Source organism: Aotus nancymaae, unplaced genomic scaffold, assembly GCF_030222135.1.
Source record: "Aotus nancymaae isolate 86718 unplaced genomic scaffold, 86718_ANA_hifiasm-v0.15.2.pri h1tg000067l, whole genome shotgun sequence".
In the NCBI taxonomy this organism is placed as follows: domain Eukaryota; kingdom Metazoa; phylum Chordata; class Mammalia; order Primates; family Aotidae; genus Aotus; species Aotus nancymaae.
In genome coordinates this window covers 29,299,659-29,325,193 of record NW_026988482.1, presented here as the reverse complement: position 1 = coordinate 29,325,193, position 25,535 = coordinate 29,299,659, and the positions used below count along the sequence as shown (strand labels likewise).

At 43.0% G+C, this 25,535-nt stretch overlaps 1 protein-coding gene across 5 annotated transcripts in view; it reads right to left on the bottom strand.

The window, feature by feature from the left end:
- CACNA2D3 (calcium voltage-gated channel auxiliary subunit alpha2delta 3) overlaps positions 1–25,535 on the bottom strand; it is a 963,339-nt gene that overhangs the window by 308,926 nt on the left and 628,878 nt on the right. For all 5 annotated transcript variants that reach the window (XR_002478711.2, XM_021671646.1, XM_064367210.1 and 2 more), the window contains 2 exons: positions 11,525–11,603; positions 548–681 (listed from right to left, as the gene is read on the bottom strand). Coding sequence is in view for 4 of the 5 variants with exons in the window: in XM_021671646.1 (XP_021527321.1) it covers positions 548–681; positions 11,525–11,603 (213 nt within the window). In the remaining variant the exon portion in view is untranslated. The remainder of the gene's footprint in view (positions 1–547; positions 682–11,524; positions 11,604–25,535) is intronic.

Here is a 25,535-nt window from a genome sequence, read left to right as displayed (position 1 = left end):
CATGGCCAGAGTTCAAACAACAATCCGGTGCCTACTGAACCACCATTCAAGCATATTCTCACTTATGCATGGGAAGAAAATGCAACTGTGGCCTCCATGGTGGCTCCAATTCATTATTAGAGCTGAGCTTTGCTCACATTCCCAATTGAAACACAAAGATTCATTGCCAGGACTGGGGTTCACATATGGCGAAGACAGAATCTAAGAACATGCTTGTAATCATTGCTACACTGACAGAATTTGAGCACGTGAAAAAGCAGGACAGAAGTAACTAGAAAAGACACAAGCAAAACGTGATTTCTTTTGTGCTGATCAGCTACCTTTCCGAACTGCATGTCATACTTTCTAGTACGTTATGATTTTTCACCAACTCTGCTTGCTGAGGTGACCAACACAAACTATACATACAATCAAGAAAAATGTCATTGAACCCAAAAAATAAGGAAGAGCGAAACAGTTGCTATTTTCTGGAATTAACACAAGAAAACTCTCACATTTGGGGATGGGAGTAAAGCTTAGCCTCTTTCCCGGGGCCCCGTGGACTCACAGTGCTGTCTATGTAAGCTTCGGTCCACACCACATCATGCTCCTGGTCGATGACTTTGGGCCGGCTGAGCACGTGGAGGTATTCCATGACATTCTCCTGCACGTCAGCCAAGGTGGAGATCTGGGTAAAAAATCCTGCCAAAACCCGAGGGAGGGCCAAGTTTAGTAACAGACAGAAAGACCTGCAATTAGGAATAAGCATACGCCATGCCTTGTCGCCCTCTACCTAGTTTCCTTCTTTTTGCTTTTAAACGTTAGCTCCTCTCCCACATCACCCACTTTAAGAGTAATAAGTTCATGTTAGAAAATATAGTCAAGCAAATGTAATGAAATTAAAATCAATCACAAACTCATCTCCCAGAGGAAGTTCCTGTTAATTCTTTGGAGAATAATACCCTCCCAGACTTTATATGATGCACACACACACCCCCTACACACCCCCAATGCCCCCACACATATATATGCACACACAGTATATGTATACGTGCACACACACACTGTGTGTGTGTGTGTGTTTACTCCCTGGCAGAAATGAGAGTCCTTTCTACATGTCATTTTGTGACCCTATTTTTTCACTTTCATGAACTTATTTCCAAGGAGAAAACTACAAACCACAAAATTAAAGGCTATTTCATTTTAATAAACATAACAATAATAGTTATAATTTTTGAGTGCTAAGTGCCATGAAATTTGCTAAACGGTTGGTCAATTTTGTCCCTTTTCTTTGTGACAACATGTTTAAGTGCAGATGACTGTGTCCATTTTAAAGATCGGATGACTGATGCAGATGGGGAATATGCTTTTTGCCTATGTTCTTTCAGGCATCAAGTAGCAAACACAGAGGATGAGGTCAGGTTTAGAAGTCTCTTCATCTGTCCCTCTACTTCTACTGAATTTTGCCCTTTTTATGTTTGAGGCTAAAATTTCAGCTCATATGGTGATGTGTTCCCTAGTGCTGCCTTTAAATATGCTGGGTAGACATGATTTCTAAGCAACAGAAACATTCTGAACATGCTATTGTCTTGTGACCGGGGATACCATTTTGATCTTGGGTTCCAGGGCGCTGCTATGTTCCTGCACTGCTGAAGAGCTTGGGGTCACATAAGCTTTGCTTTGGGTTAGAAGACGTTAAAAGGGAAAGGGTGAACTCAACACAGGCCTGGATCCCTTGGAGGGAGCCATTCATTCACACATTTATTGAAGGTTTTCTTGATGCTTAGTACTGAAGAAGCAATGAATAACTAGGTGAGCAAGGCCCCTGCCCCACTGGGGCCTGGCAGTTCTGAGTAAACAGACAATTACAAAATGGTACATTCAACATTAGGCTAAAACATACAACAGGCACAGCCAATCAAATGTGGTTACCCTGAGCAAGGGTCAGTGTAGCTGGAATCTGAAGGATGAGGACCAGTTAGCCAGAGGAATAGGGATGAAAGCTGGTGTCCAGCAAAGCAAGGAGTATAAAGACAGACCCTGGATCAGAGAGAAGCCGGCCCCTTATAGGAACTAAAAATAGCTCAGAATGGCTGGAGTTAAGGAGCTGGTAGAGAGAGGGTAGAGATATGGTGACATAAGATGAGAGAAATGGGCAGGAGGACTGTCACACAGAACTTGGGAAAGAGTTTAGACTTTATCCTATAGGCAGGTAGTCAGGGAAGGAGATTCTTATTTCCTCCCTGTGCCTCTAAAGAAGGATCCTAGGCTCATACCAGCTCCTACTTGCCAAACAAATTAAAGAAAGTATGTGTGCCTCTGAGGCCAGCTCCATCACAGCACTAGCTCCAGAGTTTATAGAATCTCTTAGTGACTAAAACAGGGCTCAGGGGAAGGAAATACCAGCTCTTCTGTTGTCCAGAAAGGGTCGGGACCCACCCAGAGGATTTCTAAACAAAGGCCAGCTGGTTTGAATTTGGTGTGCCAACCCCAAACCAGGTTGGGACCATGTGGCTTCTGGGTTCCTGATGACAGCTCTGCACAGTGCTAATTAGCATGCATTGTCACTCCTGCCTGCCCCACCCTCTTGGCCTGGGCCAGAGTCTTTTCCATCCCAGGGGAAACAGGGCCCCACCGGAATAGACTGTAAGTTTCTGTTCTAGCTTGAGACCTGGGAGCAGGGCCTACGTTCACCTTTCTCAGCCATCAGGCACATAGTTAGGGAGACCCATTTGGGATGCTGCTCCAGCAGTGCTCCTAGGTGGTCCCTCTTAGAGGCACGGACAGGTTTTAAAAAGGATTGTGGGAGGAAGGGAACATGCAACACTCATAATTACCATCTCTCCAAGCATGGAGGCTGCAATCAGTGTTTGATAAGAAAGAAAATAGTTCATCTCTTCTTCAGTAGGAAAATCTTGGGCTCTACATAAAGGGTCTTGACACAGAGGACAAGCTAAGAGGGATGCTATGACATTGAAGAAGGGAGACACAGCTCAACAGCTCTGGACCTTCAGGATATAGGGATGAGTGCTTTGCAGTGTCAAACAATTCTGTTTAGGCACCTGTGCTCCTGGACCCAGACAACACCTTGTAGGAGTTCTTCTTGGTCGTCTGTATTCACATCTAATCCTCAAAGCCAGCAGTAACACTCTCTGATTTGGGCTTTCCATAACAGGGCCAAGAGAAGAAAGATGAATTTAAGCAGGAGGATGGAAGGGACAGATCATTAGCACAGAGAAGGAATTGGGGGGAAACAGTCATACATTTGGAAAAAGACAGAGCTGAGAAATCGTCCCCACTTGGCCTTGGTTCTGAAAGATTACAAAAAGATCACAGCCAAGGTTGTAAAAGATTACAAAAAGCTGACTTCTCTCCAGAGCTACAGACCTGACTGTATACCCGACACCTCTGCAGGGATAACTAGCAGGATTCTCAGGCCGAACTCATCCAAGGCCAACCCCTGACTTCCCTTGCCAAATCCATTCCTCCCATGGCACCACCCCCCAGATAGGCCAAAACATAATTATCCTCGATATCCATCCTATCCTCACCACACCCCATATGTAATCCACCAGCATGTTCTTCTGGCCATATCTCTAAAATACATCTAAATTCACTTCCCAATCTCCACTGCTTCACTACTCCAAGATGCCATCACCTTTCACCCAGAGTCCACAAGAGTCTCCCCACAAATCCCTCTCCTCCTTGCCTATGCTCCTCACAGTCATCAGAGATTGTCTAAAAGGCCGCAGCAGATCATCATCTTTCTGGTTGAAATCCTATAATAGCTTCTATTTAGAGTTAGAATAAAATCCAGATGTTTTACTCTGACCTCCAAGACCCTCTCTGAATTGGCTCCACCTACCTGGATGACCTCATCCCTGCCGTCTCCCATTTGCTCACCGTTCAGGCTCGCTGGCCTTCTTTCCCCTCCTCTCATGTGCCAAGCGTGTTCTCCGCTCAGGGCCTGTGCACTTGCTGCCCTCTGCCTGGGACACCCTTTATCCCATTTTCCATGTTTGGTTCCTTTTTGTCACTCAGGGTTCAGCTCAGAGAGGCCATCCCTGACATTCCTGTCTGAAGTCACTTCCTCTCCCTTCACCCTGCATCAGTTCCTTCAGAAGACTCATCCGTCATTGGCTTCTCACTTGCTTGTTTATTGTTTTCTCTCTAATTGAAATATTAGCTCCATGAAATATTAGCTCTAATTGAAACATTAGCTCCACTTCAAAAAGGTGGTTTCCACCTTGTTGGAAATAGTATTCCCAGAACAGGGAGGGCAGGTATGCAGGAGCCATTAGCAAGGGGGGGAACATTCACTGAGGTCTTACTGGGATCCAGCTTGCCTTTCTGCATGTGGGCCTCACGATGGCCCAATGCTTGTGCTCACCGTATAAGGAAAGACCCACAAACTCAGAGTCAGCCATTTGTCCTGGATGATTTTGAATCCAGGTTCATTTGATTCCAAAGTCTTTGCTCTGAACTGAAGACACTGCCTCTTCCACTGCTGAGAAGGGACAGGAGAGCTGCTCAGAGCTCCTCCCCCAGAAGGTAACTCTAATGGGCTATTTGTGTTTTGTAGCTGAGGAACTTTGAGGATGGGGTTGCGGCCATATATGACTGTCATCTGAGGTTCCAGGCAATGAGCAGTAATTAGCACCAAAGTACTACTCTAAGCCCAATCTATAGTTCCAAATTATACTTCACTATGTAGACAAGGGATGCAGATGTATTAAAAGGTAAGAAAAGCTAAAAATTTAAAAATAACATTAATAATGTATGCTGCAAAGCTTACGCAAATTTGATTCCAACCCATTAAAATTTAAAATCTTTCCGAGTCTTTTTTTTTTAATGTTTTGGTATAAGTTTTAGTTAACAAATGATGGATAACAGGAAGTTGCTAAGGGCTGGAATCTGGCTGCAACCATAGACACGTCCCTTGTTTTCCCTCTGTATTCTCTCAGCTGGCTGCTTTCCCTCCCCTTTCCCTCTGTTTTTTTCCTGTTAAATTCTAGCTCTTGATTGTTTATTCTCTTTTTTAAAGTCCTTTTTTGGACTTCATATATCATGTAAGAAAACAGAATCAGCAATCATTCGGTAATTACCAAGGAGCAATTAATGCTGAAATTAGCCACCTATTACAAATGGTCTGCTCATTTTTCTCTATAACATCCATTTATTACCTTATTCCCTTGCAGAGCTCCTTCTTGAACTCTGGGTTACAAATACTGCGTGTGATAAACCACATGCAGCCCAGTGCTTTGTGTTTCTGAGGTATTACCACCCTTACTTGGGGATTTTTAGAGTGTTTTGCCTCAAAGTCACCTGAGCGTGAGAAGATCCTTTGGTGAATCACTAAATACTCCACTTTGCAATGACCTGATCTGAGGGTACCAGGAGTCTGTCCTCAGTGGCAGGTCCTAGCTGTCTGCCTCACATGGTGAGGTCCTCCTTCTACTTTTGGAGTGATGGGTATAGCCTCCTTTGAGTCTTTTAGTCTTTCTAAAGACTCATTCCAACTTAAGCAAGGTAGGCTGAAAACCTGAGAGCCAGTACCAACATTTCAGTCTCCTGAGGTTGCTGAGGTAAGAATGAGGTTTAGGAGGGCAGTGAAGGTAATGCTGTGGCTTCCCTGGTTTGCATTCCCTATGGAGCTACAGTGTTCTTGGAAGACGCTCCCAATACTGTGTTCTGTTTCATCTTCCTCCTCCTCCCTGTCAAGGTCACATACTACTGAGAAAAACACTTATTTCTAGAGAAAAATGTACAGTTTATAAACAGCTTCCTACCTCCCTGTCTTCTTTGACTTCACAAAAAAACAATCAAAAGGCCTGCTGGGCGCTGAGAGCAGAAGAGCCCATGTATTGGTATTGGAGAGAATGGACATCGAGGGCAGGGAGTCCACTGGCCTTGGAGGGAGAACCAGACTCCTGAGCAGAGCTCTCAAAATCAGCTCGAGCCTCAAATCAAGGCACCCATCTTTTGCTTTGTGACTATGACTACATTTCAAACTCCATGCTAAAAATAAAAGAAAAAGAAGAAAATAATCTAAAGGTACACATAGGAATGCTATCTCTTTCCTGCAGCTCTGTGGCTGCACCCATCACACTCTGCCATGGTTTCTTCTGGTCTGATCTTATCTACAGCCTTAATGTCCCCCACTCTGAAACATCAGGACCTGAACCATACCACTGTGCAAGCTGAAGCAGTGCCACCTCCAGAACATACAGCCTGGGCATAAAGCCCAGCTCTGGCCTTTGCTAATGATGGCACATCGAAGTCCTTTCTCACCTTCTAGTTTTCTTTTCCTACATTATCTCAAATGAAGAGAGATATAAGAGTTCTCTATGGATCACAGCTTTCTCCTCTCCAAAGAGAATCAGTCTCACACCTGAATCCTAGCTCTACCGCCGCTGGCTGGTAATTGGGAGCAAGGTGCTGGTCTCGCTCAGCCTCAGTTTCCTTCTCTGTAAAAAAAATAATAACAGTACCTCATAGAGCTTTTGGGAGGATCAAAAGCTTTTGGGAGAATCAAAAGTTCTATGCCTGGCACGTAGTGAGCAGCTTGCCATCCTTAGTTGCTTTTTTACAATAACAGCAGCATCACCACCTTCATCACCACTCAAAATCTCTGATTCTAAGGAATGTGCACAATGAACTACACAAAGGTATTTAAATAGCTGCCGTTTGTGTCTTCCTTCACCTGACTTGAAATAGCAAAATGTTTTAGTTGCGACTTTTTTCCTGCCTCCGCCTATGACCATTCCAGCCTCATAAATGTGAAGCCATCTTTTGGGGGACACTACACTTGGAAAGGTATAATGAGGTTAAGAATCTTTTTATTGAAAAAACATTGGCAGCTGGACCTTCCAGGAAGTCTCAGGCCACCAGTTCTCTTTCAAATAAGGAGAGAATGACCTTTAGCCCATGGAAAAGGGATAAGCTAAGCAGACAACAACACATGTGGCATTTCCATTGGACCTGACGATGACTGATAGGTTGAGATCCCAAACATGGAGGCCCTTCTTTATTTGCACAGCTGGAGAACACTCCATTAACTGTGATTTTCGAAGGAGAATCAGCCAGTGCTTATTTAGAGTCTTGGCATACTGAACATTAGAGAAGGTCACCATGGCTTTGTGAAATATCTGGGCTAGTCAGTAGTCGGCCCTCTTTTCTGTTTTCCAGTTCACTTGTTTTTGAAATAGTGTGAACGCAGAACTTTAAATTCCACCAGCCATTCTATAGTGGCAATGATTGTTTTAATGTATTTAAAATGGCTTGCTGCTTTGTCTCATTAGGGTTGGTTTCCTCAAGACAGGACCTACTTATGCATAAAATGAAATGCATTCAGAAGCTCCAGGCCTCTCTGGATTTTGCTGGTGGATTGGAGGAGGCAGAGAACTACTGCGAGAGGTATACAAGTCCCCAGACATTCATTTCCAGAAGAAAGTATCTGAGAGCTGCTGGCTAAGAACTGTCTCCATGGCTACCAGAAAGAAGTTCTGCACTGATGGCAGGTCCTTGACCCCTAACTCAGGGGCAATGTGATAGCCCTCATGATTCTTGCTCCCTCCCAGGGTCATTCTGTGGTCAGGCCTGGTCGGTTAGTCCTGTCTCCTTGGACTCTCCTTGGGGCTGCTGTGGTCCCTGAATGCTAACGCTTCATTTCACTGCAGAACGTGGCTGAGTCAGGGTGAAAATATGTAAGGGGGCCCTCTGGACCTCATGACACTTGAGATGAAAAATGTTATGCTGCCTCCATGCTATAACAATCTGAGACTATAAACAATGATTTAATTAATGACCATAGACGAATACTTGCTCACCGATGTTACGTGGTCTAAAACCCTTTAACTGACGCAACGTGAAGCCAATGTTTATATGGGCACAGATGACTGGAATATCACATTTTGATGGCACTGCTACTTTGAAGAGTGGCAAACAGTGACATTCCCAAGACTCTTTACGTAGAAGCAGAATGAGGAAGGTGAAACTATCAAGCGGGGCTGACTCTGGCAGGAAGGAAAAGAACTGGATGTGGACAGGAAGGGAAGGAGAATTATTGCGGAATCCCCCGCCTGTCCAGCCAAGCAGCTACTATTACCTCCTTGGATATTCTGCATTGCTGTACTCAGAACTTATAAATCCTAAAGGCTACATTCTATAGCCAGGCCCTAAAATACTCTGAGTTGACTAAACTGTCTTCAAAAGGATGCCTCAAAGATTCTTATAAACAATGACTAAAACTAAATTACTGTGTAATATTAGTTGATTAAGACAAGACTTCAATTTGAGTAATTTTCATCAGCTGGACAGACAGTGGTAAAAACAATAACCCATGACTAAATGCATACTAGCTGATGGGAAGAACTGCAATCTGATGTGGCAAGAAATAACAGCAAATTTTTTTAAAAAAAAATTAAAAAATGAAAAGGAACTTTTTTTCAAGACCACAGAATAAAGGAAAAAATGGGGAAAGTATAGCTAACTCAAGGTTTTTAAATGTCAACAAAGTTCCAAAAACTAATTTCAAGAAAGGCCTCTTCACTCAGAGGAAGTCTGGAATCTACTCGGCCTCCTTCTCCTCTGCCTGTGTTCTTCCTATTGCTCTCCATGAAATGAGGCCAAATGTATAACTCTGAGACAAGCAGAACTACTGATACCTTTTAGGGAGACAAGCCAGACAATGAATGAAAACAACTGCAGAATGTGTTATTTCAGCGCTTCAAGAATAATGTTAAAAACTTCCATGCAGTCCTTCCTTTTTTAGATGAGGAAATTGAGCCTCACTTAAAAGACTGTTCAAATAGAAGCAGATAATTAAAGAAAGTGCCAAGCAAAGGGAAAGACGGGTGCAGGTTTAAGAGCCTGGCCATGCATCTGTTCTTGGAGAACCTTCCCACGCTCCCATCCACAGTGCTGAGACCCCACAGAGCACGTATTTCTCCATGGGCTGCTTCTGCCCACACCTAATTCAGCAGGGAGAAAGAACTGGCCCAAGCTGAGTATCATAATCTCTTCGGGGGCTGAGGAGGAGGACATGAAATCAGAATTTAGATTTTTCTAGTCAGCCTCAAATGGAAAAGATATAAATTCTCCTTTCCAACACTGTGCCTTGCCCACAGAATTGTTGCATGGATGGGTGGGCATGTGTGGTATGGGGTGGTCATTCCCAGCTATGTGCATGCCATAGTAGGGAGGGTCTACCTACAGAGAAGAAGAATGCCATGGATACCTCATGGGAAGAAATAGGAAAACAAAAACACATCTTCCTGCTCCCTTGTGAGACCCAAGCTTCCTTTCCACCAGGGTTTTGAGTCACTCCCCTCTCTCTCCAAAATGGCTCCCCCTCTTTTTTTTAATTTCAGGGAACAACTTTGGTGGCTTGAAACTAGAACAACTTTGTCTTAGATCATCAAAACTGGAGCTAAGACCTACCAACCCTTCACTTTTTTTTTCAGTGGAGTCCTCTTTTCTCCACTGAAGTCCAAACACTGGAACTTTTATGAAGGATGGCTTAGGAGACCAATTTAAAGCAGGCCACTGAAATCCATCAATACCAATCTACTGCACAACAGGACCTATCTTCCTTTATTAGTATTTAGAGTCAACTTACCTACTTTTTAAACATCAAAGGAGCACTCACTCTGGTACGAGGCTGTGCTCTGTCAGAGCACTCAAGATGAAATCAGAGTCAAAGGCTACTCTCATGGAGCCTGTAGCCTCAGAAGGGGTGCAAGCAAGGCCCAGAGATCAACATAACACAAGAGAATATCTCAGGGCCCTTACATACCACAGACCAAGGTACCAACGTTATTTGTATGCCTCATCTCATGCCCACAACGTGTTTGAGGGGAAGGTATTGTCACTACCTCTGCTCTGTAGATGATGTAACTCAGACCCACCTAGATAGGTTTGGTAACTTGCACATAGTTTGCAGATATGGTTGCTTGATTTGGATACAAGGAGTCTAGACTCTCCCATCTATTAACTTGCTATACTTTGCCTTCTTGGCTGTGTATAAAATGAAAAGAAGGCCTTCATAGACTGGGCAGCCCTATTACTTCCCTCCCTGTGCTGTCCCCAAACTATTTGTTTCTGACATGCAACAGGGGACTGGTAATCAATTAACCTTCTGAAAAAAAAAAGCTAATGATTACTGAGCACTTATTATGTCCCAGTATGGAACTAGGCACTTAATATGCACCATTTCATTAATAAGAATCAAGGGAAGAAATGGATACAAACTTTCAGTTAGACAGAAGGAACGAGTTCAAGAGATACAGAGTAAAACAGGGTGACTGTAGTTAATAACAATGTGTTATATACTTGAAAATTGCTAAGAGAATTATTTTAGGTATTCTCATCACAAATAAATAATAAAGATGTAAGGCAATACATATGTTAATTAGCTTGATTTAGTCACTTACACAATGTATACATACTTCAAAACATCATGTCATATACCATAAACATACATAATTTTATTCATTAGTTAAGGAATTAAAGGAAGAATTATTATTACCATTATCATTTTAAATATTAGAACACTGAGGCAAGTTACAGTTGACCAACTTAATTAGTAATGTAGGTAAAGTTATGCTATGGGAGCATATCAAACTGAAAACTCAGTGGCTTAACACAAAAGTTTATTTGTTATGAACACTATTTATCCAGTGTGGGTTGGCAGAGGCAAGGGGCAGAGTGAAAGTCATCTGCTCCACGTGCTCCCTCAGAGACCCAGGCTGATGAAGGCTGCTGTATCTCACGACTGTTCTGTCTGGACCACGTAGCTCCAGAGCTCACAAGAGCAGAAAAGAGTACCAACACCACCACACCAGCTCTCAAATGCTTTAGCCCAGAAATGAGTCAGGTTGATTTAACTCACGCCCTATTAGCCAGAACCAGTCTTGAAGCCCCACCTACAGGCAAGAAGGCTGGGAATGATGAGAGACCACATGGATATTTGATTCACAGTAAATGTCTCTGCCATAGTAATTCTCCCAAGGCTACTCAGCTACTAAGCAGAGAGTGGAAAGGCTTAGTTGACTATGTCCTCAAAATCTGGGGCTGGGCACAGTGGCTTATGCCTGTATTGAGGCCACTTTTGGAGGCCAAGGTGGGCAGATCACTTGAACTCAGGAGTTCAAGACCAGCCTGGCCAACATGGCGAAACCTCACCTCTACTAAAAATGCAAATATTAGCTGAGCATTTTGTGGTGTACACCTGTAATACCAGCTACTCAGGAGGCTGAAGCACAAGAAACGCTTGAACTTGGGAGACAGAGGCTGCAGTTAGCCGAGATCATGCTATTGTGCTCCAGCCTGGGCAACAGAACAAGACTCTGTCCACAAAAAAAATAAAAAACAAACAATAAAAAAAACAATTTGGGAGAAATCATTACAAGTCTATCAGTAATCATTTAGATACACTCAGACTTTGTCTTAGAATTATTAGAACTCTCTGGTTTCTCATGAATATTCCTAATTCTGCATAGGCAGGGGGAAGTTATTCAGAGCCGAGCACATTTGGAAGACCCACCTTTGTTGGCACAGGCCATCCACTTTAGATTGTCTGCAAATGCAGCCTCTCGTCCAATGAGGTATGTGAAGATGCGAACCTGAAAGGAAGACAAACGCAGGGCTCAGTGGCATTCACTTTTCACCATCCTGTGCAGACCACATGCACGGCTCACACACATGTGGCTTACCTCTTTAATGCTCCATGCTTCCCATCTGCAGGAACATATTTAAGACATTTGAAGTACAGTCAGCTAGAAATGTATTCAAAACTGGGGCCTTTGATCTTTTAAACCATATGGCACTAGTGGTGCTTGTTTTCGGTGTGCAAGTCATGACAGAGGAGAATAACAGAATGGGAGACTGGCAGCCTCACGGGCCTGGGCTTGCTCCACACATATGGACAAGGATCATCTACGTCTGGACCAAATCCCCAACCATTTTCCTCATTCACACAGGAAATGCAGAGTGTGCTCTTCTTGGGAATAAAAATGCCCCTGAAAGACCCTCGACATTTCCCTCCAATGGTGAGGACAGGCTGCAGACACTCTCTTACCATCTGTGGTGTCTGGCATGATATTAGAAGATAATTAACTGGGATGAGAGACACAGCCTGTGGCCAGGAGACCAGTGGGGACTCTCTCTAGTCTTCCTAAGCTTTTGGTTCCTGAAGAGCAGAGAACATATGTAAAACCCTGGCTTTCTTATTTTCCATTGGTTTCTCAACCCTCTCTCATGAGGCCAGAACTCTTTGAAACAAAACATGACCTACCTGCCAGATAGTACTTAAGGTTAACTGGAAGAAAAATAAGGAATTAAAAGGTTAAAATCCTTTAATTCAATTGAAAATGGTATGTGATATGTGGGTCAACACTACACAGTTCAAACAAAACGCTTCTGATGGGCCATGTGCAGACCTGTGGCCACCTCTTTGTGACTAAGGTCAGTGAAGATATGGCATTAGATGAATGACACTTAGCAGGCGGTATCAAAGGCTTTACCAGGTGATGTCCTTCCAGCTTCTCTAGTCTGGTGGGTCAAGCGCTCCTACTGCTCCTCCCAGCCTTTACTACATTTGTGGTTAGCTCGTATTTTGTATGGCTGGTCTGTGAAGTTGATCTGCTCCACTGGACTATCTACTTGAGGAGAGATGGAAGAGATGTGTTTCTTTTACCTGGCTGGGCCCTGATGGAGCATTGTATTTGGAACACTGATACTCAATACATGAATAAATAAAAAGATAGAAATGCTTACAGTGGATTGTAAAAATAAATATTCTGTTTTAATTATGCATATCCTCTAATCTGGGTATTATAACTTAAAGGCTGATTGTGAGGTAATGGTTTCTTCCCAACTTAAAGGGATATTTAAACACACATTATTATTATGGAATGTCAGTCTGTGCTCATCTGTGCTTGGTAAGACCATCACTTTCTTTATTACAGCTCCTGCAAGGGGGCTTCCTGGGTGAATGGGCAGGCAGACAGACCTCTCCTCACTTCTCTGGCTCTTCTACACACCATTCCCATCAGAGTCACATTTGGGAGTAAGGATACAGTTTTTGTTTTTCTTTTTAAATTGGGAGATTCTAGCTTCTCTTGGGGGGAATAAAAGGCAAAGATCCTGTTGGGTGCAGTGGCTCATGCCTGTAATCCCAGCACTTTGGGACGCTGAGGCAGGCAGATCACGAGGTCAGGAGATTGAGACAATCCTGGCCAACATGGAGAAACCCCATCTCTACTAAAAATACAAAAATTAGCTGGGCGTGGTGGCAGGCATCTATAATCTCAGCTACTCAGGAGGCTGAGGCAGGAGAATCACTTGAACCTGGGAGGCGGAGGTTGCAGTGAGCCGAGTTTGTGCCACTGCACTCCAGTCAGTGACAGAGTGATGCTCTGTCTCCAAAAAAAAAGCAAAGATCCAGCCTCATATGGTTACCACTGACCCACTTCATATAGCTGCACCCCCGTTTACTTTCTCTGCCAGTCCACTGTCAGCACTTAACTGAGGATCTCTGATTGAGGGGAGAAACTGAGGCCCAGTTAAGTAAAGTGTTTTGCTTAATTTCATCAAAGTTTTACCTCATGAGAGAGGACTTGTAAGACCTCAGGATTGCACTCGTATCTGCTTTCAACCTTTGGGAGATGCTGGTTTGGTCAATACAGAAGACCCCAACCAGCTCCCAGGCCCAGAGTCAGCACCCACAGAAGCCAGGATGGACTGGAATCAGGTCTCTTGAGAACAGACCCGTGCTTTCTCATAAATCTTTGTCTTTAATTTCAAATTTAAGCTTTTTAAAGGGTAAACACTAGACCGACAAAAACTTATATCCCCACTGGCTCCTTGGCAAGCAAGAAAGCATAAGAGATGTCTGAGGAAATGAAGCAGTAAGTCTATCTTTATTACCAAAGACCCAACACAAAACAACCCATATTTTTAGCAAAGGTAGCTGTGAGTGCCAGCCTCCTCTGCTGTCTAGATGAAGAACCTTCATATCAACTGAGTTGTCTTGGAGGCATAGTTACAACTCCAGCACAATACTGTGAATCACCAGCAAAACTTCTACAACTCCTGATTTTAAAATGGCAACCCATTTGGAAAACCAGCAGGATTGCGCCAAACTTCAGATAAGACCTGACTGCTTAAGAACAACTGTGCTAACAATAACCACAATAACGAAAACCATCACCATGTCCCCTACCTCACCAGCACTCTCCTACCACGGCCACCACCACCACCGTGGCTTCTACGATCAGCACCATGCCCTGGGTCAGGTAGTGTGCTGAGGGGTTTAGGGGCATTATATTTGTTTTGTTGGTTTGTCTTTTACTGCTTATGAAAGAAAATCAAAACAATGTTCAATATTTCCATTGATTTGAAGACTTTGGCTCCCAGTACACTGACCTGCTTATCTGAGCAGAAATGGCATGGAAATTATTTGGTGCATGTCTCCCTATAAATAAACACAATCAAAGGATGCTGGGTTCACGCCCTGCATTTCTCACAATAATGCCTTTCAACTGACCACAGAGGAAAGGAGATTTTGCTTTAAAGTAGGATATATTTTGGAGAGAAATTTAATAATAGCATTTTATATTTGCATTTTTTTACACAGTAATTCCACCCCTAGGCATTTATCTTATAGCTTGGATAACAAATAAAATGCTTATGGGGACTAAGAGGTAACAAAAATGACAGATGTGGTAGAAGAGAGTACATATTTTCTAGAAGCCCTAGAATTCAGTTTTAGACATTTTCAAAAATACATAATGATAAAAGTACAAGGATGTTCACCTTCATTACTTATAAAGGTCAAAACCTGTTAAATCCTAAGTCTTTCTTGATAGCCAGCTGGCTAAAAATTCATGGTACATTCTTGTAGTGGGCTATCGGCAGCTACGTCCTCATCCACGGTGCACTGGTAAATGTAAAAAGCAAGTTGTGGGCACCGTGTAGCTCAAAATTCTATTTTTTTCTAAAAGCAGCCTCACACTTTGTACTTCATAAATTTTTTACCATTTTACAAATAAACTAGCATTGCTTTAATAATTAAAGATCATTTTAAATGAAAAGAAAGTAATGACATTGCTACTTCCTGAACAATTCTGTCAAGACACAGGAAGAATAAACATTGCAGTGAAAATCAGACACAAAAAAGAGATGATATGTGGAAATTAAGTCCTGGTCTTGCATATTCCAATGAGGGCTGCCTTAAGCTACTGTTCATTTAACTGAGTGCAAGACCTCTGTGAATAACAGTCAAATCGCTCTGAATTTCCATCATTAACAGATTCTATACCCTAATGGATCTTAGTTCCAACAACTGGAGTTTCTTCCCTAAGAAGCAATACATAACAAGCGTTCATTGGTCTGCCTTGAACCCAGCTACTTTTCTGACGTGGCAAGGAGTGTAAAGCACAGCCAGATCTGGGATGGTCCTGAAGGCCAGGTGCACGGCACAGACAACCATGGATGGGAAGGCGCCGTGGCATAGTTCCGGCCAGGGCAGTTGTCAGGATACACCAGAGCTCCCCGGAAAGCCAGGCTTTCATGCTCATCATCTGCAAGCATGGAGCATACCACTTTCATTAAAGCAGCTCAAAGTCAGGGGTAAAAAAGAGTCTGCACCAGCCTATTTGCTCATTTTGATCTTCCACTTAAGTTTGGATGGTCTTTAAATGTTCTACAAATCCAATTAAACTTATTAAAATGTTAAGATGTAGACTTTCAAAGTTCAAAGACACTTACTTTAATCTACTTAGTATAAAATTTCCCAATGAAACAAACAAAAAACTCAATCCAGTTTTTTTTTCAAAAAACCAGTTACGCTTTTTACTCATGTAGATGCAACCCCCATCAGAAATGGAGAAGGGTACCCTTCTTCTCAACCTTTAGTGAAGACAGATAGTGAGTTTGTAAAGATAATAAATCAAATTTCCTCCTTTCTGCAGCCATTAACATTGGGGGAGGGAAGAGGCTACCAGGAGAGTTATATGGGGCAATTGCACAGCCAGAAAACAGGCTGCTGCTGCCTGCACATCTCCCTTCAACAATGAAGAAAGCCTTGTGCTTCTGATACCGTCCAAGAGGAGTAGTTTGTCATTTGTCTGTCATGTGTAACTCATGAGTGCCTACCATGTGCCAGGGACCATTCTTGGTGCCAGGGCTTTCATGGGTAAACAAAACAAACTCTGCCCTCAGGGACTTTACATTTTCTTGTGAGGGAAACATAGTAAGTGGCAAATTCATATAGAATGTTTCTGTATTTGTTGGATTAAATGCTAATAAAGAAAATAAAGCAAAGTAAGGTGATAGAAAGTGATAGGGACTGCATTTTTAGAAAAGGAAGACAGGTCTTCCTGATAAAATGATATTTGATCAGAGATTTAGACAAAATGGAAGTGGGGGAGAAGGAACAAGCCATACGGCTAATGGAAAAGAGCATTCCAGGTGAAGGGAACCAAAGGTACAAGGTCCCTGAGACAGGGAAGCTCCAGGGATATTGAAGGGGCTGGTGTAGATGGAGCATAGTCATCTAGCAGCGGTTGCAGGAGATGAACTTGGAGATACAATGGGTGCCACATCATGTGGACCCCTGTGAGCCACATTTGCTTTTTTTTTTTTGAGGGACTGAGTAGAAGTCTGACATGAGCTGATACATAATGTAAAAGGATCATTCTGGCTGCAGGATAGAGCATAGGCCATGAACAGTGTGGTCAACCTGGCTGCCCATTCCATTATCCTGTGATAGTCTTATAATTCCGAATGTCCACGTCCCATCCATAGCCACGGAGAGTAAGAGTAGAACAGAGGTAGTAAGTAGGAGGCCCCTGCAATGTTCCAGGTGAGAGATGACAGTGGCTCTGGCCAGGGTCGTCAAAGTTCTCAGACTTCACAAGGCATCGGTAGCACCAGGGGCCTTGAATCACATGTCGAAGATGGAGTCTTAGCACCCACTCTCCCGAGATTCAGATTAAAGTAGGTCCAGGGATCTACATTTTTAAAAATAACCATGGTGGGTCTGACACAGGTGGGTTAAAGCCAACACTTTAAAAAATGCCATCAAGAAGATGAGATCTGAGGAGAGGGAAGTGAGACCAGACATTAAGAAACCATTGGAGCCATTTCCAGGAAAGCTATTCCTACAGATTACTAAGGATTGAGGCAAAACTTTAAGGAGTTTACAATCCAGTGGGTGGTTAAACAAATAGAGAAGCTGGATCAAGATGACATTTTTAAAAAAGCTTGTGTCAACCGAAGAAGGCAGGATCATGAGACGTCAGCTGGACTTGGCAAGCAGGATTAGCTAACTCTACGTTCTTCTTTCCCCAAGAAAGGGCAGTTCTAGCCATCTGTAGCTGCTGAGCTGGGTCTTCACATTCTTTGGAATTATAATAATTCCACTCTTGCTCCCAGATGCAAAGGGAAGAAAGGTTTGGAGACTGAGCACTTATGAGCCTCAAAAGACAATCTATACTTTTACAGAAAAAAGAAGACAATCTTTTAAGAAACATTTAACTACAAATCCATTCTTTCCACCTTTAAAAGCAAGCAATTTATATGGATTATATGTGTCAATGTCATTTGCTACCGAATCTGTTCATTATCTACGGGTGCCCACATTCGTGGGTTCTAAATTTTAATTTAGCTGAGGGCAGCCTCCGTATTAGGCATGCATAATCATCTTCCTGTCTTTTCACCTGCTCGTGCCCTTTTGGACTCACTGCCCAACTCAGTTATTCTCTAAAATACTTCCAGGATTTCTGAAAATGATGAATGATTTCAGCTTTAGAAAGAGGTCTCCTGATGTCTTTGTGTTTTAAAGTCAATTTGCAGCTAATGAATATGTTCTTAATCTATATCTTCACAGGAGATATTACTAACTAACTTTCATTGTTATTTGCTCATTTCTATGACTTCTGGTACAGAGAAGCATTTCTGAATAAAATCTTTAAACTATAAGCAGAAGATAAGGATTGGAACCTGATTACTCACATAAATGCTTCATAAATCATTGCCAATATTTATCTTCATGAAAATTCTACAAGAGTAGAGATGGGCTCAGAGAAGATTGACTCCAAAGGAAACAGTTATATTGAGCAGGCTGCTTTAATCTAGAAGCCATCATGCTCATCACATAAGAAGAAACATCCTTATCCAGAAGGAAGAGAAAGGCAACCATGGTAACGCTACCCTGAACAGCAATGAAATGGGATAAATTGAATTAAATTACAAAAGTAATAAAATTTCAACAAACGAATATCATAGATCATTATGAAAAATGGACTGTCACCTTGGGGACGCTCTAAGAGTCTGTATAATCTCCTTTTCCCCAAGTACAAGTGCCTGATACCTCATGTGTGATATTGAAAACAAATTCCAATTCAGAAAAAAAAATTGCTATTTGTAATCTTCTAGCCAAAGAGATGAAAGTCTAGTTTTATGGTCATGTGTTTTGTCAAGGTGAAGGAGACAGGTGTTTCTTGGCCACCCAGAGACTATGACCTGGGGTTGGTACAATGGAACATAAGAGATTACATACAGCTCAATGGAGCAGTAAGAAGTCAAGATGCAAACATCCTCAAAGGTGTGTGATGTAATTTATTAGACTGTCCAGCTCCAGTGAATTCATTTGGGGAACAGAGCCAGTGTATTAACCATGTCTTTGGATTTTCTGTATTATTATTGCTCTGATATCTGAGGCTGTATGACCCTGGAGAGTCTGCCCCTCCTAGGGTTAGCTATTTCCTGGACATAGTAAGCAACTTGCCTACAAGAGCATTTCTGATACATAAACCAACCAATCCACAGCCCATTCCTCCAATCACCTCTTTCATCAGGCTCTCACACTGAAGGTCATACTCACCTGCCCTAATCACCCCAGGACCAGGTGTCAGACAACTAGGGGCAGCTCCTATACCCCAGTGCTCACTGAGATGATTGCCTATACAACGCTAAGCCTGGTTGGCCTGCTTTGCCTCTTCCTTCTCATGGAAAGCACAATAATGGCTTCTGCCCTCTAGATCTCTCCATCTCTGCCATGGTGCTTCCCTGTGTGGCCCTTCATGGTATGGCATGCTTTCTGTTTCTAGGGAACTATGAATGCAATAGACTTCTTCCTTCATGACAAATATTGCTGTTTCTGTGTGCCTTATTATACCTGACTAAAACAAATTCCAGGTATTCCTAAAACAACCAAATATTATTTGTTCCAAGTGGGTCCGATACTACACTTACTGGCTTGGTGATCTTGAGTGAGGTACTTAAACCTACTGAGCTGTGCCTGTACCTCCCCCAATATGGGGATCCTCTACCCACCCACCTCACATTTGTGATCAACAGCAAGTGAGACAATGGATGCAAGGATAGGTCAGAAGCAACAAATCCCATTCAGCTAGAGTTGCATCCCTCTCGTGTTTTAGATAATTTGCTGCAGTGAAACTAAACAAAGGGAGTCAAGGAAAGTCAAGTCTTCCATCCACAGATACTTCCTTCATCTTGCCCAGAGGTTTTGTTGAAGAGGAAAGTGACTCCCATGGGTGAAGAATGGGATTTTTCACAGAGGTGGGTTTTTACAAGCCATCACTGCTGTTTGGCAATACCAAGGATAATGGGGTTGACAGTTTCCAACATAATCAGGAACACTAGAGCTATAATATCAATTACAACTTCTAAAACCCTTGGATAGTCGGAGGATCCACTGAGAACTTGGCAGGGGCTATAAACTTTCTCCTACCCCTGACCCCCTCCCCGCAAAAGCCTAAGGCTATATACTCACAATTTCAGATAAAATTCATGGTTGGGGCCTCTTCTCCACCAAAACCCAGACCTGGGTTGTCTAGGAATATCTGGCTCCCAGGTTAAGAACCTTGTCTTATATATCTCTTATATTTTGTACCATAAATTCCTCAAAATCAAATGGTTTCTTTGGACGATCAAGATGGGCTCTCTTAGTGGCAGTGCTCATAAAATTGAGAAAGAAGTTCATTTGGTCATTTACATGTCCACTCTGTGACGGTTTTGTGCACACCAGATATCAGCTATTCACATTCAGATCAGAAGTGAGACCTCTACATGGAGGAACAATGTGGAGAAATCAGGAGGCCTGAGACAGAACAGGCATCACTGTGGATCCTGGGTTTTTATGAGGCACATCATGTCATAAAGTCTTTGCTTGACCAAATGTAAAGGAGCAGGGATGGAAGTGACAGACAGACAGGACTGAGTCCATAGAATCCAGCACAGTACTTGGCACAGGGCCAGCACTCAAATACTTGTTGATTGGCCAATACCATAAAAATCCCTGTCTGCTGATACCAGGGATCCTGAAACAAACCTGTCTCCAACCGTCAGGCTGCTGGACAAGGCAGGGCCTAGGATTTATAATGCTGGGAAGCCCCACTCTGCTTCCCTTGCCCTCTGAAACCTTGAGAGATCAAGTGGTGACAGCTGTTTGTTCACAGGTATGCCCCATTTTCAAGAAGTATTACAGATTCAATACTATAAATAAAAAGGCAAACTAATATGTGTAAAGCCATCAAATTAACCAAAAACATATCAGAAAATTGACTTATATCAAAGGGAAACAAATTAATTGTTCCACAAGTTGGGATGGTGATGGTTATGTTCATGAAACATCATGGGGCTGTGTCACTCTCTAGCTTAGAGCCCTCCAGTGCCTTCCCGTTGTACTTGGAATACCTTCTAAACTCCTAAGACTACAACTAAGATGCCCTGGAAGGTCCAGATACATGACGAGCTCCTTCTGGCTTTCCAGTCTTTCAGTCCACCTCTCCCACTGCCTGGAGTGCTCCTCAACTCCTGCTTGCATGACTGACTCTCTTTCACCCCAGTCACCCTCATCCTCACCACCCCTTTTGTTTCCTTCATGACACTCAGTATATTCCTTTTTTTTCTTTTTTTTTTTTGAAACAGAGTCTTCCACTGTCCAACAGGCTGGAGTGCAATGGCACAATCTCAGCTCATTGCAACCTCTGCATCCTGGGTTCAAGTGATTCTCCTGCCTCAGTTTCCCAAGTAGCTGGGATTACAGGTGCCCACCACCACGCCTGGCTAATTTTTTGTACTTTTAGTAGAGATAGGGTTTCACTATGTTGGCCAGGCTGAATACTCAGTGTATTCTTAAGTTATATGATTTATTAGTTTACTTATGTTTATTTCTACTTCCAAACAGAAACATAGATGTGAGGGCAGAAAGAGGCACCTGAGCCCAACTCAGTGCCTGTCATGCAGTCAATTCTCAACAAATATTAGTTACTCAACTTTTCTATTCTTTTCATAAATTTGAGAAATCAAAGGAAGTCAGCATGGGACATACTTGAATTTATCAGCATAAAGCACACTCCTTCATTAACAACTTCATTTTAAATACTTTTCTATTTTTCCAGACTGATCTGTTATCAGTAAGTTAACATTTTACTTTCTCTATGCTCAGTTTTCATTATTTCTTTTTATCCTGAAGCTCAGTGATAACATAAGAGGAAATGGAGGTATGAAAAAGCTCTGGTCTTTGTTATTACAGCCTCATAGTCAGGGACCAGAAAAATGGTATCTTATGCAAGGTCTCCGATGGATAGATGATCAGTATTATAATATTTCTTCTTAGGTGTCTGCCTCTTAATTCTAGATGGAAGCCATGCAAAGATTGAAGCCAGTTATATTTTAAATAACCGGCTGCTTCAGGGATTCCCTAGTAGGGAAAATATCACATCTTAAAATAGTGATGTGATGGCTGCTATTCCAAGCAACTTTCAGTGGAAATCTCTCCTTTTCCCTATACTTTGTAACAGTGGACAGATGGTATCATTTCTTGGGAGCCAGAGCTGAGTGGGTAGACAGGTTGGCAAAAAGTAGTGGTTACCAAACAGGTTAAGAATTGGATAACCCCATATTCAGAATCTGAGTCTTCCCTCAAATGAGCTTTGAGGACTTGGAGTAAGTTACTTGATCTTTCATTCATTCATTCATTCATTCATTCATTCGAGACAGAGGCTCACTCTGCCACCCAGGCTGGAGTGCAGAGGCTCAATCTCGGCTTACTGCAACCTCCGCCTCCCAGGTTCAAGCAATTTTCATGACTCATTTCCCAATGAGTCCCATGCTGGGACTACAAGCATGCACCACCACACTAGCTAATTTTTGTATTTTTAGTAGAGATAGGGTTTCGCCATGTTGACCAGGCTGGTCTTGAACTCCTGGGCTCATGTGATCCACCCACCTAGACTTTCCAAAGTGCTGGGATTACAGGTGTGAGCCACCGCACCCAGCCCCAGCACTGTTCCAAGTCGAGGCAGTCAGATTGCTAGAGCCCAGAAGTTCGAGACCAGCCTGGGCAACATGGCAAGACCTCATCTTTACAAAACATAAAAAACTAGCCAGGTGTGGTAGTGCATACCTGTAGTCTCAGCTACTTGGGCAACTGAGTTGTGGGGGACATGGTCAAGGTTGCAGTTAGCTGAGACCTGCCACTGAACTCCAGCCTGGGTGACAGAGACCTTGTCTCAAAAAAAAAAATTAAAAAAAAAAATTAATTTATATAGAAATACAAAAGAACGAGAATATCTAAAAACTGTCCTAAAGAAGAGGAACAAGGCAGGACAATTACCTTACTGGCTATCAAGGTTTATTATAAAGTATAGTAATTAAGGCAGGATGGTTTTAGCATACAAATACAAAAATCATCCAATGGACCAGCAAGGAAAACTCCAAAGCAGGCAAACACATACGTGGATCCCTGATTTACAACAAAGAGGGTATTGCAGAGCCTGATGAAAGGAGTCTTATTTTTTAATTTTTCTTCTTTAGATGGGGTTTCACCATGTTGCCCAGGCTGGTCTCAAACTCTTGAGCTCAAGCTATCCACCCACCTCAGCCTCCCAGAGTGCTGGGATTACAGGCATGAGTCACCTTGCCAGGCAAGTTACTTGATCTTTGTAAGCCTCATTTTCCTTACTTGTAAATTGGTCAACATAATAGAACCAGAATGATGTTGTTAAATGGTTGTTATTAAATGGATCAAATAAAGTAAAACGTTTGGGACCTGAGGGGCAGGGGAGGATTAATGCTGCAAAAGAAGGAGATCTTTTAAAAGGGATTTATGTCTTTCTAAAAGGAGATCTCCAAAGGTGCTCTTTGCCTAGATCCTAAAGAGAGAAAATAGAACAAACAGGGAAAGGTCTGAGAGTATGAAGCCTGACGACGTGACCTGGGTGTGCCCCTCTAGACCTTAGAGAAAAGCTCCTCTTACTTTAATGCTCTCCCTTCCCGCCATCCACCCCCACCCTGAGTTTGTCTCCCTTTGCCTCTCCTTGCCTCTGGACCAGTGAGACCCCAAGGGTCCATGTCAGGGTACAGGACCAAGACCCACTTGGCCTTGGGCACAGCTGGAGTCCTCGTGATTTTCTCATTGGGATTTGGGGCCAAAGCCCCACAGTAAGAAGCTGCATACATGTGGACACCGTCCCCTCTCGTACCACCCTGCAGAAGCAGCACAGCAGCAGGTTACAGGTCGAGGAGTCAGGAGTTTGAGATTCTGCCCAAATCATTCTCAGACTCATTAAAACCAACAGCTGTTGTGAATTCTAAGATTGCACAGTTGCCTTTTCCCAAGATTCTTGTCATTTCTATTTTCCCAACCAATCCTCCCTATCACTATGAATTAGTCCAAAATAGCAGTTTCCCCTGTCACCTCACCTACTGCCTTCTGGGACTTCTGTCAGTAAGAAAAGTCAAGGACTTGTCAGACAACTGCAAGGATATTGCTGAGGACAGTGTTCACTCTGTTTTACCTGTGATTCTCCAAAAGACAGACAGGTAGGGACATGGCTCCTTGTGGAAGGGGGAAGGACAGATCAGAATGACTTGTGGGTTTCTGGCAATCTATACGAGCTCACTGTCTGTATAATAACCTCTTGCCCTTCAGGGGTTCTAATAACCCAAGATCCTCAACTCCCACTATGGAAGCATACCCCCCTGACTGAAGACCCTACTGCAGGAAGCCACCAATATGACTTCAGTGAGTAGTAGCCTCAGGTGGATGGGGTGGGAAGGCAAGTCAATGTTCCTGAGAATTTGGGGCAAGCATTCTCTTCTTTTTGAGAAGCCCCAGGGAAAGTTTATGTCTTACCTTCAGTCAATAAGAGTTGTATTTTATCCTAAGCAATCATGTCTTAACCTCTCAGACCGTGATTTGTACAGCAGTCCAGATTCCCTCTGTATGTGCAAACTGGCTCAAGCAGAGGGCTCAAATACCCCATCAGAGAGCAGGTGTTCTATGGTTCCCCTGTCTTCAGTGTCCTTTTCTCCTTGCTACTGACAACTGACTTGTGTTACCTTTTCTGTTTTATGTTTCCAATCCATCCACCCTTCCACCTAGCCTTCCATCCATCAAGTATTAACTAGAAATACCCGCTAGATACTAAACATCCTGCTCCACGCTGGAGGCCCAATGGGGAGAAAAAAATCCATATGGTCTCCGCCCTTGTGGAAGTTGTAAGCTCTTGAAATACTTTTTATAGAATGGGGAAGGCAAAGGAATAGGAAGAAAATATATGCATTTCTTTATACATATATAAAACTATATGTAAATAGTTATACATATGTGTATATATGTGTGTATATATGAGAAGGGCCTGTCATTCCAAAAGTGGGTCACTACGGCACTCTTCCCACAAAGAGCTTGGCTTCCCTGAATAGGACACATGCATTCTTGGGCTCTATGGCCCCAGCTCCAGTTGAAAAGGAGAATCATGTAAATGCAAAGTCATCCTAATCATTTTCTAAGCATCGTGCACTGGTAAAATGAACATTTGAGGCCAAAAAAAATCCCAATGTGTTCTCCAACTGTTTGTTACTAGAAATAACCTTGCAGGCACTCTCCATGTTCTTTTTTCTCTCTCTCTTTCTTTCTTTCCCTCTTTCTGCCTGCCTTCCTCCCTTCCCTTCCCTCCCTCCTTCTGTCCATCCCTCCCTCCCTCCCTCCCTTTCTTCCTTCCTTCCTACCTTCCTTACTTCTCTCTTTCTCTCTCTCTCTCTTTCTCTCACTCTCTGTTTCTCTCTTTCTTTCTTTTGTTCTTTCAATTCAGATGGAGTCTTTGTCACTCAGACTGGAATGCAGTGGCATAATCCCAGCTCACTGCAACCTCTGCTTTCCAGGTTCAAGCTGTTCTCCTGTCTCAGTTTCCCAAGTAGCTAGGATTACAGGTCCACAACACTATACTCAGCTAATTTTTGTATGTTTAGTAGAGATGGGGTTTCACCACGCTGGCCAGGCTGGTCTCGAACTCCTGACCTCAGGTGATCCACTCACCTCAGCCTCCCCAAGTGCTTCTACATTCTTTTCCTCCTCTCTGCCAGGTCTTTTTTTTTTCTGTTTTTCTTTTGAGACAGTGTGTCACCCATGCTGGAGTACAGTGGCATGATCTTGGCTCACTGCAGCTCAAAGCAATCCTCTCATCTCAACCTCCTAAGAAGCTGAGACTATAGGCATGTGCCACCACACCTGGCTAATTTTT